At 50.9% G+C, this 13,808-nt stretch overlaps 1 protein-coding gene across 7 annotated transcripts in view; it reads right to left on the reverse strand.

Annotated features, from left to right (window-relative positions):
- LOC111733793 (WD repeat-containing protein 25-like) overlaps positions 1-13,808 on the reverse strand; it is a 56,034-nt gene that overhangs the window by 39,731 nt on the left and 2,495 nt on the right. For 3 of the 7 annotated variants that reach the window (XM_023525894.1, XM_023525896.1, XM_023525897.1), the window contains exons 2-3: positions 12,014-12,860; positions 508-987 (exon numbers count right to left, since the gene is read on the reverse strand). In XM_023525894.1, the coding sequence (XP_023381662.1) occupies positions 766-987; positions 12,014-12,820 (1,029 nt within the window). In that variant the 5' untranslated portion in view covers positions 12,821-12,860 and the 3' untranslated portion in view covers positions 508-765. Of the gene's footprint in view, positions 1-507; positions 988-1,864; positions 2,368-7,020; positions 8,117-12,013; positions 12,861-13,808 lie in introns of those variants that run through there. The other 4 variants (XR_002778171.1, XM_023525900.1, XM_023525898.1 and 1 more) reach the window with 3 other exon arrangements.

The following is a 13,808-nucleotide window of genomic DNA, read 5'->3' on the forward strand; positions in this document are numbered from 1 at the left end:
ACAGCAGGGACGCCAAATTTCAGGGCCAAGCTCGGGGCTCTCTCCTGGGCAAGGCACAGCCACCATGGGACCTGGCCACAGCACACAGCATTCCAGAAGGGGCTTTGGAGTCCCTGACTCACGCCTTGTCCACTTCTCAGGCCATTGGCAAGGGGGACGCCCAGCCGCCCTGAACCCTTCCATCCCTGCCTCCTTTTGGGGAACCCGCTCCCCAAGGTGACTAGCTCCGAGTGCTGGCAAAGCTTCCCCGCAGCACACTGGCCTCAGCCCACTGCGGCCTCCGCCACCCACCCTGCCTCCGCTCCAGGAGACGACAGTGCATCTCACGCCTCTTCCCCAGCACAGCTCCTGAGGACGGCCACCCTGCTCCCCAGCCTGTCCCGTTAGTCAGCTACCGGCACCACGGCAAGCCCACAGGGAACCAGAACATTTGAGAACATGTCCGAATGAGAGATAAGAACATGAAAAGAGACCAGGACGAAAACAAACAACTTTTCTAATCAAAGGTTACATGAAAGTGTGTTTTAATTTGTGTTTTTGTGCCTTTCAAAATAACACTCCAAGTAGTTCAGAAAGAGACCACTTCTGTTTATAAAAGCTCTTCATTTTTCCCTCCAGTTGTCCAGGGCTGTGTAAACACACTGTGAGTAGGAGAGAGAAATTGCTGCTTGTGAAACTTTTAATGCTAGCATGTATGCGAATTAGAATTCTACACTCAGCAGGTTAAAAATGTTCTGAAAGCAATTTTGGTGTTAGTCTAAATAATTATAGATCACATTCACTTAGATAAGGGCCTTTGCCCCCTGGGGGCTCCGCGGGAAAATTCCAGGCATGAGAGTTAAGCAAAATAGGTGGTGATGACGCAGGCTTCACAGCGGCAGCGCAAATTGGTACAATCCTTCTGAAAAGCAATCTGACAGGAGATGTATCTGGACCCACGGAAATGTACAACCCTTTGACCCAGCAGTCCCACTTCTGGGGATCAATCTGAAAGAAATAATCCAACAGAAAAGGGTTTCATGCATCAAGATAACCACTTCAGCACTATCTATAATAGCAAAAATTAGAAGCCACCTAAGTGTCCAAGGATGACTAAGTAAATTACAGATAATCAACTCAATAGAGAGAGCATCATGGAGCCGGCGGAAAGTGACGGCCCTCAGGAGACGCAGAGGCGGCCGGCGGGGCGGTGGCAGGCGAGGCTGGGAGGGAATGTTAAGTGGGGAACGCAGGCTGTGAAAGTGTGTGTGCTCTGAAAAACACAAGCCCGTGTGGACCAGAAATTGATGGGAGGGTGTTAAAAGGATCATCATAATTTTGGTGTATGTTGGAATTGAGAGGTTTTTTTGCTATCATCGTGCAACGCTGTACGATCATCTTCGCAAAGAGCAGAGGGACGGCAGGAAGTGGCAGGGGGGCCGAGGCTTGGACCCTCCAGGATCATATTTTGGTCACACAGTTTGGAGAGCTAACCAGACGGGAAGAGAGAGTGACAACAGCTGGGGCTGACCCGGTGCACATCCACCAGAGCCGGGATGTGACACCGTTTTTACCAATATGCGCACATCCCCCCAAACTGGGATTACAGACGTAAATGAGACCGTGGTTCTCAAAATTTTGGGTCCCCTTTACACTCTCTGAAGCCAGTGAGGCCTCCAAAGGCCTGCTGTTTCTGTGGGCTGTTTCTATGCAAATTTAGCATATGACATATTAAAACGAGCATTTAGAATACTTATTAATTTATGCAAAAGTAATGACAATAAATCCATTACATGTTAACATAAATAACATTTCCGGAGAAAAATAAGTATATTTTCCAAGACAAGAAAATTAGTGAGAAGGCATTGTTTACATTTTTGCCATTTTTTAAACGGTTGGCTTAATACAAGACAGCTGGGTTCTCGGAGCCGCTTCTGTATTTAATCTATTGCAGCAGCCCACTTCCCATTGCCTCTGGAAAACTCCATGCACGCTCATGATAGAAAGAGAGTGAAAAGAGCAAATCACTTCTAGCTACTATTATGAAAATAATTTTCACCCCCCTCCCCAGACCTCATGAAAGGGTCTCGAGGACCCCCGGGGGTTTGCAGACCACACTGAAAACCACCGCAATGAATTACAGCATCAGAAACTGCAGCTGTCGTGGGAGGAGGGGGTTAAACTATATGTATGGCTGGAACTCAAACAGATGGAAATGTACCAAGACGGCTACAGTCATTGCCTCCGGGTGGAGATGATGGGCAATTTTTTCCTTAATACCTTCCTGTTTTTCCGTAGTGCATGTACGTTTCCTTTATGGTCAAAACGACATTCCTGTTTTGAGGAAAGGTTTGGGGGCCGTGGTTCACCGGTGCCCTGCGGAGTAAGCTGGATGGGAAGAAGGTCATTTGAAATCATTAGCAGCCAGCGTGGGGCTACTCCCTCCTATGCCGACCGATGCGTGGCACCGAGCGCACACTCATCACGGCACGCATGCCAGCCCCAGACCACGGAAAGCCTAGCAGAGGTGACGAGAGCTGAAACTGGCTCAGGCTGATCACTGCTAGGTGAAGGTCAAATATAGGTGACTATCTATCAGATCCCAGGATGGGGGATGACATACCATCTCTAATTTATAATTATAAAGGGGAAGGTCCATAGACTTGACCACACAAAAATGTTAGGTTTTCTCGGTAAAAAAATAAAATAATGAAAAACACGGCAACGTGAACGATGAGGAGTCAACATCGTTAGTGTGTAAATTGCCCAGATAAGACTACAGGAGATGAGTGGATAAGAACCGTGACCACGAACCCTTACTTAGTATTAATGAGGTGCCAGGATGAGCTCATTTGGTTCTCAAACAAGATGCCATTAGATTGGCAAATGTTTAAAACGTCGTAATTCTCCCGCAGTCGAGGGTAAGAAGACGTGGTCACATCTGCACATAACTGAAGGCGTGTGACATGAGCTGGAGGCCACGGAGCCACTGAGAACAATGCAGCAGGTCTGTGCCCACGGGAAAAGGTGTGCATGACACGGGAGGGAGGAAACCACCCGGAGGACAGGGCAGAGCGGAGTCTTCCCGCAGCCCGGCGGCCAGGACTGGGGCAGCCAGCCGAGCCCCTGTCCAGGCGCCGAGATTCCCCTCCGAGACGCTGGACGGCTAGAGAAAGCACCCGGAGGTGGCCACGCTCGGGGGTCCTGCACTGAGTACCCGCTTGCTGCCTCATCCCATAAAACAGCTTCACTGTGGACAAGCGCCCACACACACACTCTCACACACACACTCACACACACACTCAGAGCCTCTGCTCAGATCAGCTTTCTAGGTCCTTCCTCCTGCATGGAATGAGCAGCAGCAAATCTCTAACATGAAACAGAGACACCAAAACAAAAAGACAAAAGGAGCCAAAAGACACAGAAACATTTCAGGAAGCACAGGGAAACTTCCAGAGAACGGAGAGAGCTAAGACGAGATTCATAAATATGCAATAAAAAAATAATACTCTGTTAGAGAAAGGAACATTCATAAAATAAGAAACAGTTCTTGGAATGTAAAAATATGATAGAACACTTTTCTGAATATACTTTATACTTCAGTAAAAAAGTTTTAGTATATAACAGCGGAAATACAAAATAAAAAATAAATAAATAAATAAAAAACAGAAAATAAAACAGGTAAAGAGACAGAATACTAGAGAGAAAAGGTGAGAAAATGAAAAGCTCAACCCAGGGGCACCTGGGCCACCTAGCTAATCGGAGTGCCGAGGTCAAAGCTCTCGACGCACAACAGTCCCAGGGGTCAGCCATCTCTCTACAGCCGCTGTTCACCGAGGGTGCCAGACGCCTCTCCTAGCGAGGGAAGACGGGCCTGACGTGGCTCCAGAACCCCCGGCCAAGGTTTCTAAGACTGTCCCGCGTTTCGGCCTGGGTCAGAGTATTCTGGGAGAGGGGTCAGGGTACGCTCCCTGTTATCTCGTCAAGTGAGGACAGGTCAGGGAGCTTGCCGCAGGAAGGCGTGGGGAGGTAGGCTTTCAGGGATCCTGGGCTGTCCCCGCACGCATGGGGTCTGCACCAGCCGCAGCCCCCAGCGTCCATCTGGGAGAGGTACCTGACCAGAAACGGCAGAAGCTGGCAGAGAAGGTTAAGAGGTTGGAACAACTTGGAACAACTTGCCCGCCAATTCTTTTAAGGGGTAAAAACACCACCAGTTTGCAGGAGAAAATAACCACGATGTAATTTTCAAGTGCTGGCTGCAAAACCCAAGTACCTACCGTCTGATGAAAACCTGGCAGGGAGCACCGCTTGGGAAAGGCTCAGGGAAAGGCTCGCGGTCCTTCTGCTTTTTTTTTTTTTTTTTTTTTTGCATTTTTGAGGTAGGGAGTGGGGAGAATGGTCTAGCAAGAGAAAAAGTAATATTTTTTTTTTTTTTTTTTTTTTGCATTTTTCCAACATTTTATCACTTTCGTGATAAAACAAAGTTGAATCTAAGACAACTCATTTTTTTACAAGGAGGACAGAGCCATCACTGGGCACTAGATGGGAGCCTTTAAGAATCTTCCATGTCCGAGCTTTAATAGCAGCAAGACATAATTTACTAGACTGTCTCAACTCCTAAGTGTGCCAATTTTGCAATCTACATTTTTCAATTACATTAAAAGCATTTTCCACAATTGCTCTATTCTCCCCTTAATGACAAGGGACAAGACTGGATGAGGCTGGTCCCCCGGGAACAGTCTGCACCTTGACAGGGCACTGTCTGCTCCCTGTCGGCGTCTGGCAAGCACACCGCCCTGCGCTGGGCACACCGAACCGACGAAAACAAGTTTCTAACAAGCAAAAAACACAGCTTGGGCCCCGCCACACTTTCCTATTCCTCCTTCAACTCAAGGTGTTTTCTGTAAGGTCCGAGCTGGCAAGGCCCTCTGGCAGCAAATGGGAAGTGGGCAACGTCTCAGCCGTCGGCCTCCAGGCGTCACGGCTCTCGTGTTGGGGAGAGGGGTGTCAAAATACCTTCACTCCCCACCAGAAGAAGGTTCCAGCTCAGGACCTCACAGCTCTTCCCAGAGGCTTGGCAGCCCTGCTGTTGGGCAGCCTGAAGCCCTCACTCCCACCGCTGGGGCGGTTCAGATGACCGTGAACTTCCCCGGAAGGAAAACACTCAGAGGGCGGGAAGAGAGAGGGGCAAAGCCAGGGTCCAGGGAACACTTCCTACACAAGGCCCCCGCTCCGCGCGGCCGCCTGACCTCGCTGTGTGCCCTCGGGCACTCTCTGGGCCTCTGGCAAGGGAGGACGGGGCAGACATCTCTGCACACCCACACACACGCACGCACACACCACCCGCTCTCTCCTCGCCTTCACCTAATTACCCCTGATGCGCTGTGAATCGCTCACTCCCCAAACACCCGCGCCCACCACCACCACCCGGCCCCCCTCCTCAGCTGTGTGTCTCTGCTTTGCCTCGTGCTTGGAATAAACTGCCCGCCAACTGCATAAGCTCCACGACTCCTCATTCCATACATCAAATCATTTCTCCATCTCATCCTGTAAAATCCGTCAAGAATAACTCTCTCAAAACTGAAATAAGCCCTCGTTCTGGCACCTGGATTCAAAAATTCCTTGCCTTTGAATCTAAGATACATTACTTTCCACAAAACACATCTAAGATCCCCTAATACAATCGCAATATGCTAACAATGAGAAATTAATGAGACCCTGCAACGCATAAAAATGCAAATCCAAATCAGCACGGAAATCACCCCTTCTCCTTATGGCCCTTAAGCGAGCCATGAGGTTTTGAAGCTGAGACAGAGTTTGGGCCCAGTTTGGGCCCAGTTTGGGCGAGGGGACATGCTTTCTCGTCCATCATTCCCAGAGGCAGAAGAGTGAGAGGGCTGTGCAGCTTCTTGCTCAGGGCTGCCATCTTGCCTCTACCAGCTGTGTGACCGTGGGCAAACCCCTTAACCTCTCTGTGCCTCCACGTCCTCATCTGTACAATGAAAATAGGAGCAGCCCTTGCCTCTTAGGTCAGCTGTGAAAACGAGATGGAGTGTTTAAAACTATGCCTAGTGGGTGGTAAGCGCTTGGGGGCAGTTAGCTCTCTACATCCCCTGACCTGGCCTCACAGTCAGAGGCCACAGAGCTGGCAAGTGGCACAGGAAGAGCCCGATTTGGGTCTTCACCCTCCAGAACAAAGTTCTTTCCTTCAGACACACACAGAGAGGGGTCCCGGACGCAGCTGAACCCGGTGCCGCCCTGGCCAGAGGAAGCGGGGTACGGCTCCCTCGCCCCCAGACTCACTCTCCTGGGTCTTTTCAGGAGTGAGATGGCTCCGCCAGCACTGAGGGGGCTCAGACGCAAAACGCTCTGCGAACTAGCCAGGTGCTTTGCGAATTTTCTTCTATGGCCTTTAAACATGATCGGTTTGGAGACATGGACCCCGCCCTCCAATGCGTACCTTCCCAGTATGCAGGTCATGAAAGGGGAGGAGGTAAATGGCTTGGTACACACAACCCAAAACCTTAAAAACTTTTAAAGTATCTATCTCAGAAACATAGCACCGAAACTCTTGAAAACTATGCATCTATAGACAGACTATGAAAAGATTCGCAAAAACAAGTCCTCCGCGTTAAGTGGAGGACTCTGACTTGTCCTTTCTCTAATTGTTGTTTCACTAATCCACGCAGGTGCAGGAGAGTCCGAAACATGTTTCTTCAGTCCCCCCCGTGTGCGGGCACCGGCCTGTCTTCTCATTTCTTCTCAGCAACAATCCCGACAGGTAGTCATTATCCCCATTTTACTAATGAGAAAACTAGGGGATCAGAGAGGCTAAGCGGCTTTCCAAAAGTCATACAGCTACCAAGCAGCAGCCATGCAACAGGAACCCCGGAGTCTCATATAATAACGGCCCTGAAGATTTGCTAGTCTGCTCAGGTTCCACTCACCACACACAAAGCCTTCAGCTACATAAACTGTATCAAGGCAGCAAAAAGACAACATTTACATAGTGCCATGCTCACTACAGTACTATTTTATTTTATTTTAATTATTATTTTTTTTTTGCAATACCATTTTAAAAACGAAAGTATAACATAATAAGAAACAACATAGAAATAGCAAAGTTTGGAATATGATAGACGGTCATAAAAAATATATTTGGGGAAAGTTTTTAATAAGGTAGAAAAATATCCCTTGCAAACAGCACAAAAACCGGGGGCGGGGGTGTCTGACCCAAACTGCCCGTGTGATGCAGTATGAGGCCGGTCTCATAAATACACAGGCCCAGCACGGCCCAGAGCAGCGGAGGGCACAGTGCCCACGAGGAGCCAGCCGGGGCTCTGGACTGGCAACGATCAGTTCCGCCTCCACATTTCGTGCCTCCTGCATCTTTCAAGTTTTTACAATAAGCATCCATTACATTCACAAGCAAAAAGGAAAAAATTGTGAAGTGTTTTTAAGGAAGCTTGTTATTGAAAGAATTCCTAGAGCAAATCATTTTCTAAAACAAACAACACCTAACTCACACATTTTACTGAAAATTCTTCCGTGTTTCAGAACTCCAGGTTCTCACACACAGACAGTGGGTCCTCGGAAGCGAGAGCCATGCCATCTGCCTTTGAGAACCCTTGTGACGCCCGGCAGGGGCTCTGCACCCGGGGCTCACATGAGGGTTAACTGTGTGGTTCAAAGAGGCCACGTCTGTGCCTCTCCCTTCAAAAGGGCTCAAAGTCTGAACGCTACCTTCACATGCAGCAGGTACTCAAACGTGTTGAGCCAGGCGAGGGCTTGGGAGAGTACGTAAAAGGTATCGTGCTGGGATCACGGCTATGAAAAACAGACGCAGGCTGCAGACGGGGGCAGGAAGGATGGGTCATCGCAAGAAAACACAGAGCATCGGTGCGGAATTATGAGTCATTGTTTTATTTTGCTTAATTTCTCGAGCCGTAAATTTTTCAAAACTAATATAAGCATATTTTACAGCTCACGGAACATTTAGAACATATTAAAATAAGTATCTTTCCACTGTAATGTACCAAATTGAAATTCATGAATTCCAAAGCTGCATTTTCAGGAGAGGAAAGAGCTGGCACTCCACGCCCTTCAGATTAATCAGGTGGACTGTGCTGTTTTTCTCCTGATCAGAAAATAAAAAAATCGTATTTCTGTCATGTTACCTTGAATCAAGGATTCTTCCACATTCTAGAAGCTTAAATGAGCTGCTTATATTAAGTCTTACTCTGCCCCCTAGTGGCAAATAGGATTTATGCACTCAGAAGACAATCCTCCAAAACCGGAAATAAACACACACCCCCCTCCCCCAATTTTTAATCTTTACTGATCATTTAACATGTACAAAACCTTATGCCAGGAGCTACAGAGAATATAAAAATGGGTCGGCACAGTAATCATATCAAGTAGCCTAAAATCTACAAGGTGTAGCAGATACGGTTCCGTGGCTATGCAGGTGGAAGGAGAGGCCACCTCACGGCAAAGGAAGGGAGAAAATTCCTCGGGAAAGCAAGAACAGGAGCACACGGGGAGTGCCTACTACGTGCCCTGCTCCCGCGCTAGGTAATTCACATCCAACATCACTTATTTTTCACAAAAACCCAGCAAGGCATGTGTGATTATCGCCACTTTACATACACTGGTTAAGGTTTAGGGAAGTTAAAGAACTTGCCCAAGACCACACAGCCCATCTGCTGATGGCAGAGGGACGATTCAAACTGGGGTTCTGTGACCCCAGCTCCCAAGCCCTTCTCTCCTTCCTGCTCTGATGGGGGGCAAGAGGGCACTCAGGCCGACTTTGACCAAAAGACGTGGGGAAAGGCACGCGGGGAAGAGACCGCGGAGTCTGGGCGGACGCCCTCACACCCGCCGCTGCTAGCTCACTGCCCACTGCGCCCGCCGTCTGCTCTCCAACCACGACTGGGCTGCAGCAAGCCAGGGCGCCCGCCCCGGCCCTGTCCCCACTCCGGACTCGGCGTCCACGTGCCTCCCAGGCCCCCCACGTCATACCAGATCACGAGGCCCTCCAAGACCACCACGCTGCCCACCCTCTCACACAGGGAAGGAAAGGAACACCACCCTCCTTGCGGCTGCCAGCTGCCCACCAGGCTACACGTGAACTTTAGGGCCCCGCCCAGGCCTGGTCCCCAATCTGTCTTCCTATCCGGGCTCCTCCAGCCCTTGCCCCGCATTCTTCACACTGAAAAGTTGCTCAGAATCAGTTTGCCCCAAACCAATTTGCCGAATAACTCTGCCGCTGAGAACGTAAATGTCTTAAAGCTGAGGAACCCCGGCTGCCTGAGCCCACGGCTTGGCAGAGCCCCACTTTTCAAGACACTGTGGTGAGAAGAGGGTCCGGAGGCGCTGACCCAGCAGCCGCTACTGCAGCCGAGCTCTGCCCCTGTAGCCTCGCCATGACGGACGGACGGACAGTGCAGTGGGCGGGCTCCCTGGAGGCCGCCAGGCGGAGTAGCACACACCATCTCCTTGGGACCAGCAGGCACAGCAACTGCATCTGTGCCTGCCCCGCACAGGGCAGCCCGGGGCTAGGGCTCAGTGAATCCCCTGAGCAGGGTAACATCCCACGGCCTGAGTGCCTGAGCGGCCTTCCCAGGCTGGGCCAAGCGCACCCTCTTCTGGTCACAAGGTGTCACAGCTAGTCGGCTGCTCCCGGGTCCCCAATATGAGAGCCTCTCAGCACCCCCAGTGCTCAGAGCTCAGCATTCTCGTCTACTCCACAAATACTCTCCACACGACTGAAAAACACAACTCCCCAAATCCACAGTTTCACTCAGATGGTCTCTGAAAACTATCATGGGAGCGCCTCTGCTCAGAAAATCTAACCCCGCCAGGCAAAGAGTCCCAAGCAGGGCCCACAGAGCATCTCGCTGACCCCAGGTGCAGGTTCGGGCCCCAGGCCTGCCCTCACCACCAAGAGACACAACCCCATGGGCAGCAGGCACCCAGCAAGGCACACCTGCCACCCCTGTATCCCTCCCCCATCTCTGCCCACGGCAACCCAGCCTGTCCTTCAACGCCTCCCCGCAAGCCCGCCTGCTCCTGAAGCCCACGCTGTCCACGTCTGCCAGACTCCCCATCCCTCCGGAGCCTAGAGAGGGGCTGCCCACGCGCCTCAGGTGCCCACCTGTAACCACGCTGCCCTCCACGAGACTCCACCTCGTGCCCGGCATCAGACACGTGGCACCCGGGCATTTGTCCCACCTGAGAAGCCCCAGCCATAGGTCTCAAAAGCTTGCTCCATTGAGCAAGAAACAGGCTGTGAGAGGTTCGGTGCCTTGGCCAAGGGCGCAAAGTTGTTTGGGGTGAAGCGGGACCCCGAGCCCAGATCACTCTAACTCCAGCCCACGTCTGGGGCCTGCCAGCCTCGGGCCCCACATGGCCCTCCAGAAGCCCTCCAGATGGGCTCCTGACCAAGGGGCAGGCCCCCACATGGCCCTCCAGGGGGCGGGCTCGGGAGGAGAGCTGGGAAGCCCCAGGGGGTTACTATGCACACTGGGTGCACCAGGCACTGGGGCGGAAAGAGCAGCAAAACCTCCGTGTAGATCGGACTGAAGACAGAACGCGACACTGCCGCCCGTCGCCCTAGCAGTCAGAAAGAACGCAGGCGAGTCGCTTCAGGGCTCACACTGGCCACTTAGCAATGACACCCGTCGATTTAACTCATTTCAAAACGTCACTGTATGTGGGCTTCCTTTCTTCATGTCAGAAAATGCCTCCCTAGGGAAAAACCTCAAAACAGAACTTGCAAACATAGTATCCTAGGCGGGTTGGTTCCAGAACCCCGAGGAAAACAGGAGGAGGAAGTGACATGCATTGAGCATCAATGGGGTACCTGGCTCTGTGCCAAGGGCTTTATAGGTGACTATGCCCTTTACAGATGACATGCCAGACTCAGAGCGGGGGACAGCTCAGCCCAGTTGACCATCTACTCCGCCACGAAGCTGTAATCTGAGCCACGGTGCTCCAACTCCAAAGCCATTTTTTTCCCAGGAAGCTTTTCTTCAGCTCACATTTGGTCCCCACTACATATCAGTGCTTTGCAGGTGCTGAGGACAGTGAGAAGGGACACGGAGTACAGCCCGAAGGGGTTGTAGACAGGTTACAGGCAGGTGTGACACTCCTGCTACACTAGACACCTGTGTATTTGGGGTTTACTAACCACAAGCCTGCATTACTTCAGTATAAGTTAAAATAAACGGCAGTGACGAAACGAGTTTGTGTAAACTGGAAGTCCCCAACAGGACGCCTGCAGTCCTCCCCGGCCTGGCCCCTGCCTACTTCCCCAGCCTCGGGCCCCTCACCCCCAGGGCCCCTCGAGGCCTCCCACGCTTAAAGCCGAGAATGCCTTTCCATTGCTCCCCGTCCCCGTCCCCGAGCGCACCTTCCCCTTTTCCTGGAAACCTGCACCAGGCCCTCCCAGGCTGCCTGCTGTCCCTCCCACGGGGTTCCTGGAGCACTGTGTGTCCCGCCCTCACGGCCCGGAGCCCAGAGTTGTGAGTGCTTCTCCACTACCACGCCATGCACGCCCGGAAGCCAGGAGCCAGGTCTGTCTACCTCTGCTTCCCCTGCATCCAGCACAGCATCTGGCACGAGCTGGCATCGCTCATCACTCTGTGGGGGTCACAGAGGATGTCCCGGTTCCCGCAGCTCGGCCCCAGGCCTGCTTTCTTTCCCTGACTGCCCTCGCTCAGTGACCTCATCCGCCCTGGACCTCAGTGTCTGGACGTCCTAGGAGCCCCCACGAGGGGTAAGGACTAGTGTCCTCTGGTGGCCTGGGCAAGGCAGTGCCAGTGAGTCACAAGGCAGAACGGACCAACGATCCAGGGTGGCCCACTGAGAACCCACTCCCAAATGCAACAATGCATCTTTGGGAAATTACAGAAATTCCCAAAAGAAACATTCAGCCCGGAACCACCCACTACGTCACTGACGTAAAGAATAAAACATCCCAGCAGTTTATCCCTAAGGGAATCTGAAGAGAGCCGTGTCACTCAAATCTTACCTTGAAGGTTTTATCCATAGAGGCTGAGAGGAGCATGTGACTCTTCGAAGGGACTGGACACCACTGAATGCAGTTGACGGGGCCCCTGTGGCCTCGCAGGTAAAAGAGCACCTTCCTAGAAATCTCGGTTTCTTTATACTCAGTGTCCAAATATGGCCGAATAAACTCAGACACTCCAGGGGCCACACGGAGAGGGACCGCGGCTCGCCCTACAGGGGGACCCTGTGCCTCCGTGTCCTTACTCGCACCTGTTTCTGTGCTTAGTGCCTGCCCCTGTCTTAGCCTTTTTGGGGTATAGGGTACAACACAGTCCTCACGCCTTTTCCTCTGAAGATAGCTGCCATTTTGACCTGGGGGTTCAGGTTTGGTTTGGGCACAGAAAGGTGGCTCAAGGGAGTCATAAGTTCCCCAGGAGAGTTTGACCTGTTTAAAGTGGGCGGCAGCCAGGGGCACATGGCCAGCTGGGGTGTGGCTGGTCCACAGGGAAGGGCGAGGAGGCTCACTTGAGTGGAAGGTGACTTCAGGCTCCGTCCTGGGCCACTGTAGTCTCTGGCTGGGGCAAGATCGTGGGTCACTTCTCCAGAGCCGAACCAGTGGGAGACGCTGGCCGGCTGGGTCTTCACAAGCAGCTTGCTTTGTGGGCAGTGTCCCTCCTTCCATCACATCCAGGACTCCCGATGCGAAATCCTGCCCACGAGGTCTGACCACATCCGAAGTGTCTTTCATCTGGGTGGCTGCATTAAAACTTCCCACAGGTTCCACCTCAGCCTCTGAGTCTGAGTCATCATAAGCCACCAACGAAGCCATTGAAGACACAGTTTCTTGCTATCCTTCTAGAGGAAACTACCTAGAACCAAACGAAGTCAAGTATCAGAAAATATGCGTGGAAGGATATTCACCACCACATGGAGTTAACACAAAATGTGCCACCTAGCAAATCTAAGATGGAAAGACCCATAAGACTAAACACATAAAATACGAGGGCTTTTCTATTCACCAGGCATAATTAGTTAGATGTCATTTTTAAAAATGAAGACTGTGGAATATCTGGGAATAAATTTAACATAAATTAATTAATTAAGTAAGTAAGTAAATAAATAAATAAATAAATAAATGCATGAATGAATGAATGAATGAATGAATAAATAAATAGGCGAGCAAGACCTATATGAAGAAAACTAAAGCGTTATTGAAAGCTATAAAAGAAGAACTGACTAAATGCAGACACAATGACTGCACAGGAAGACACAGGACTTTAAAGATGCCTTTCTGAAGGTCAGTTTAGGGAGTAGCTATTACAAATTTAAATACATGTACTTTTTATTGCAATAACCCCACTTTAAAAACGTGTCCTACACAAACACTAGTGTTTGTTTGCAAATATATATGTATAAAGAGACCCTGTAGCATTGTTTATTAGCCATATACTCATCATCAGGAATGAGGTTAGGTCTGAAACTGAAATGGAAAGACACCCAGAACCCACCAACTAGAAAAAGCGTGCCACCCTCCCCCTCGCTCTCTCTCGTGTGCCAGTCCTTAACTTCTATTCGCTTTGCCTAGGACGCTCTTCCCCCAGGTAGCCCATCTCGACTATAAGCCAGTTGGACAGACAGACCCACGACACAAGATCGGGGTACCGGAGGCATCAGTCCACCAATTCTGAAGGTATGCTCCAAATCTGCCTGTTTTGCTCCAAAAACAGACTCGCACAGCAGTGAATTTCCCTTTTTTAAAAAAATTCTTCCTGAAATTCTCAACCATCCCACATGATAAATTGCTGCCAACTAGTTTC

The sequence above is a fragment of the Pteropus vampyrus genome, unplaced genomic scaffold (genome assembly GCF_000151845.1).
Source record: "Pteropus vampyrus isolate Shadow unplaced genomic scaffold, Pvam_2.0 Scaffold641, whole genome shotgun sequence".
Taxonomy (NCBI): Eukaryota; Metazoa; Chordata; class Mammalia; order Chiroptera; family Pteropodidae; genus Pteropus; species Pteropus vampyrus.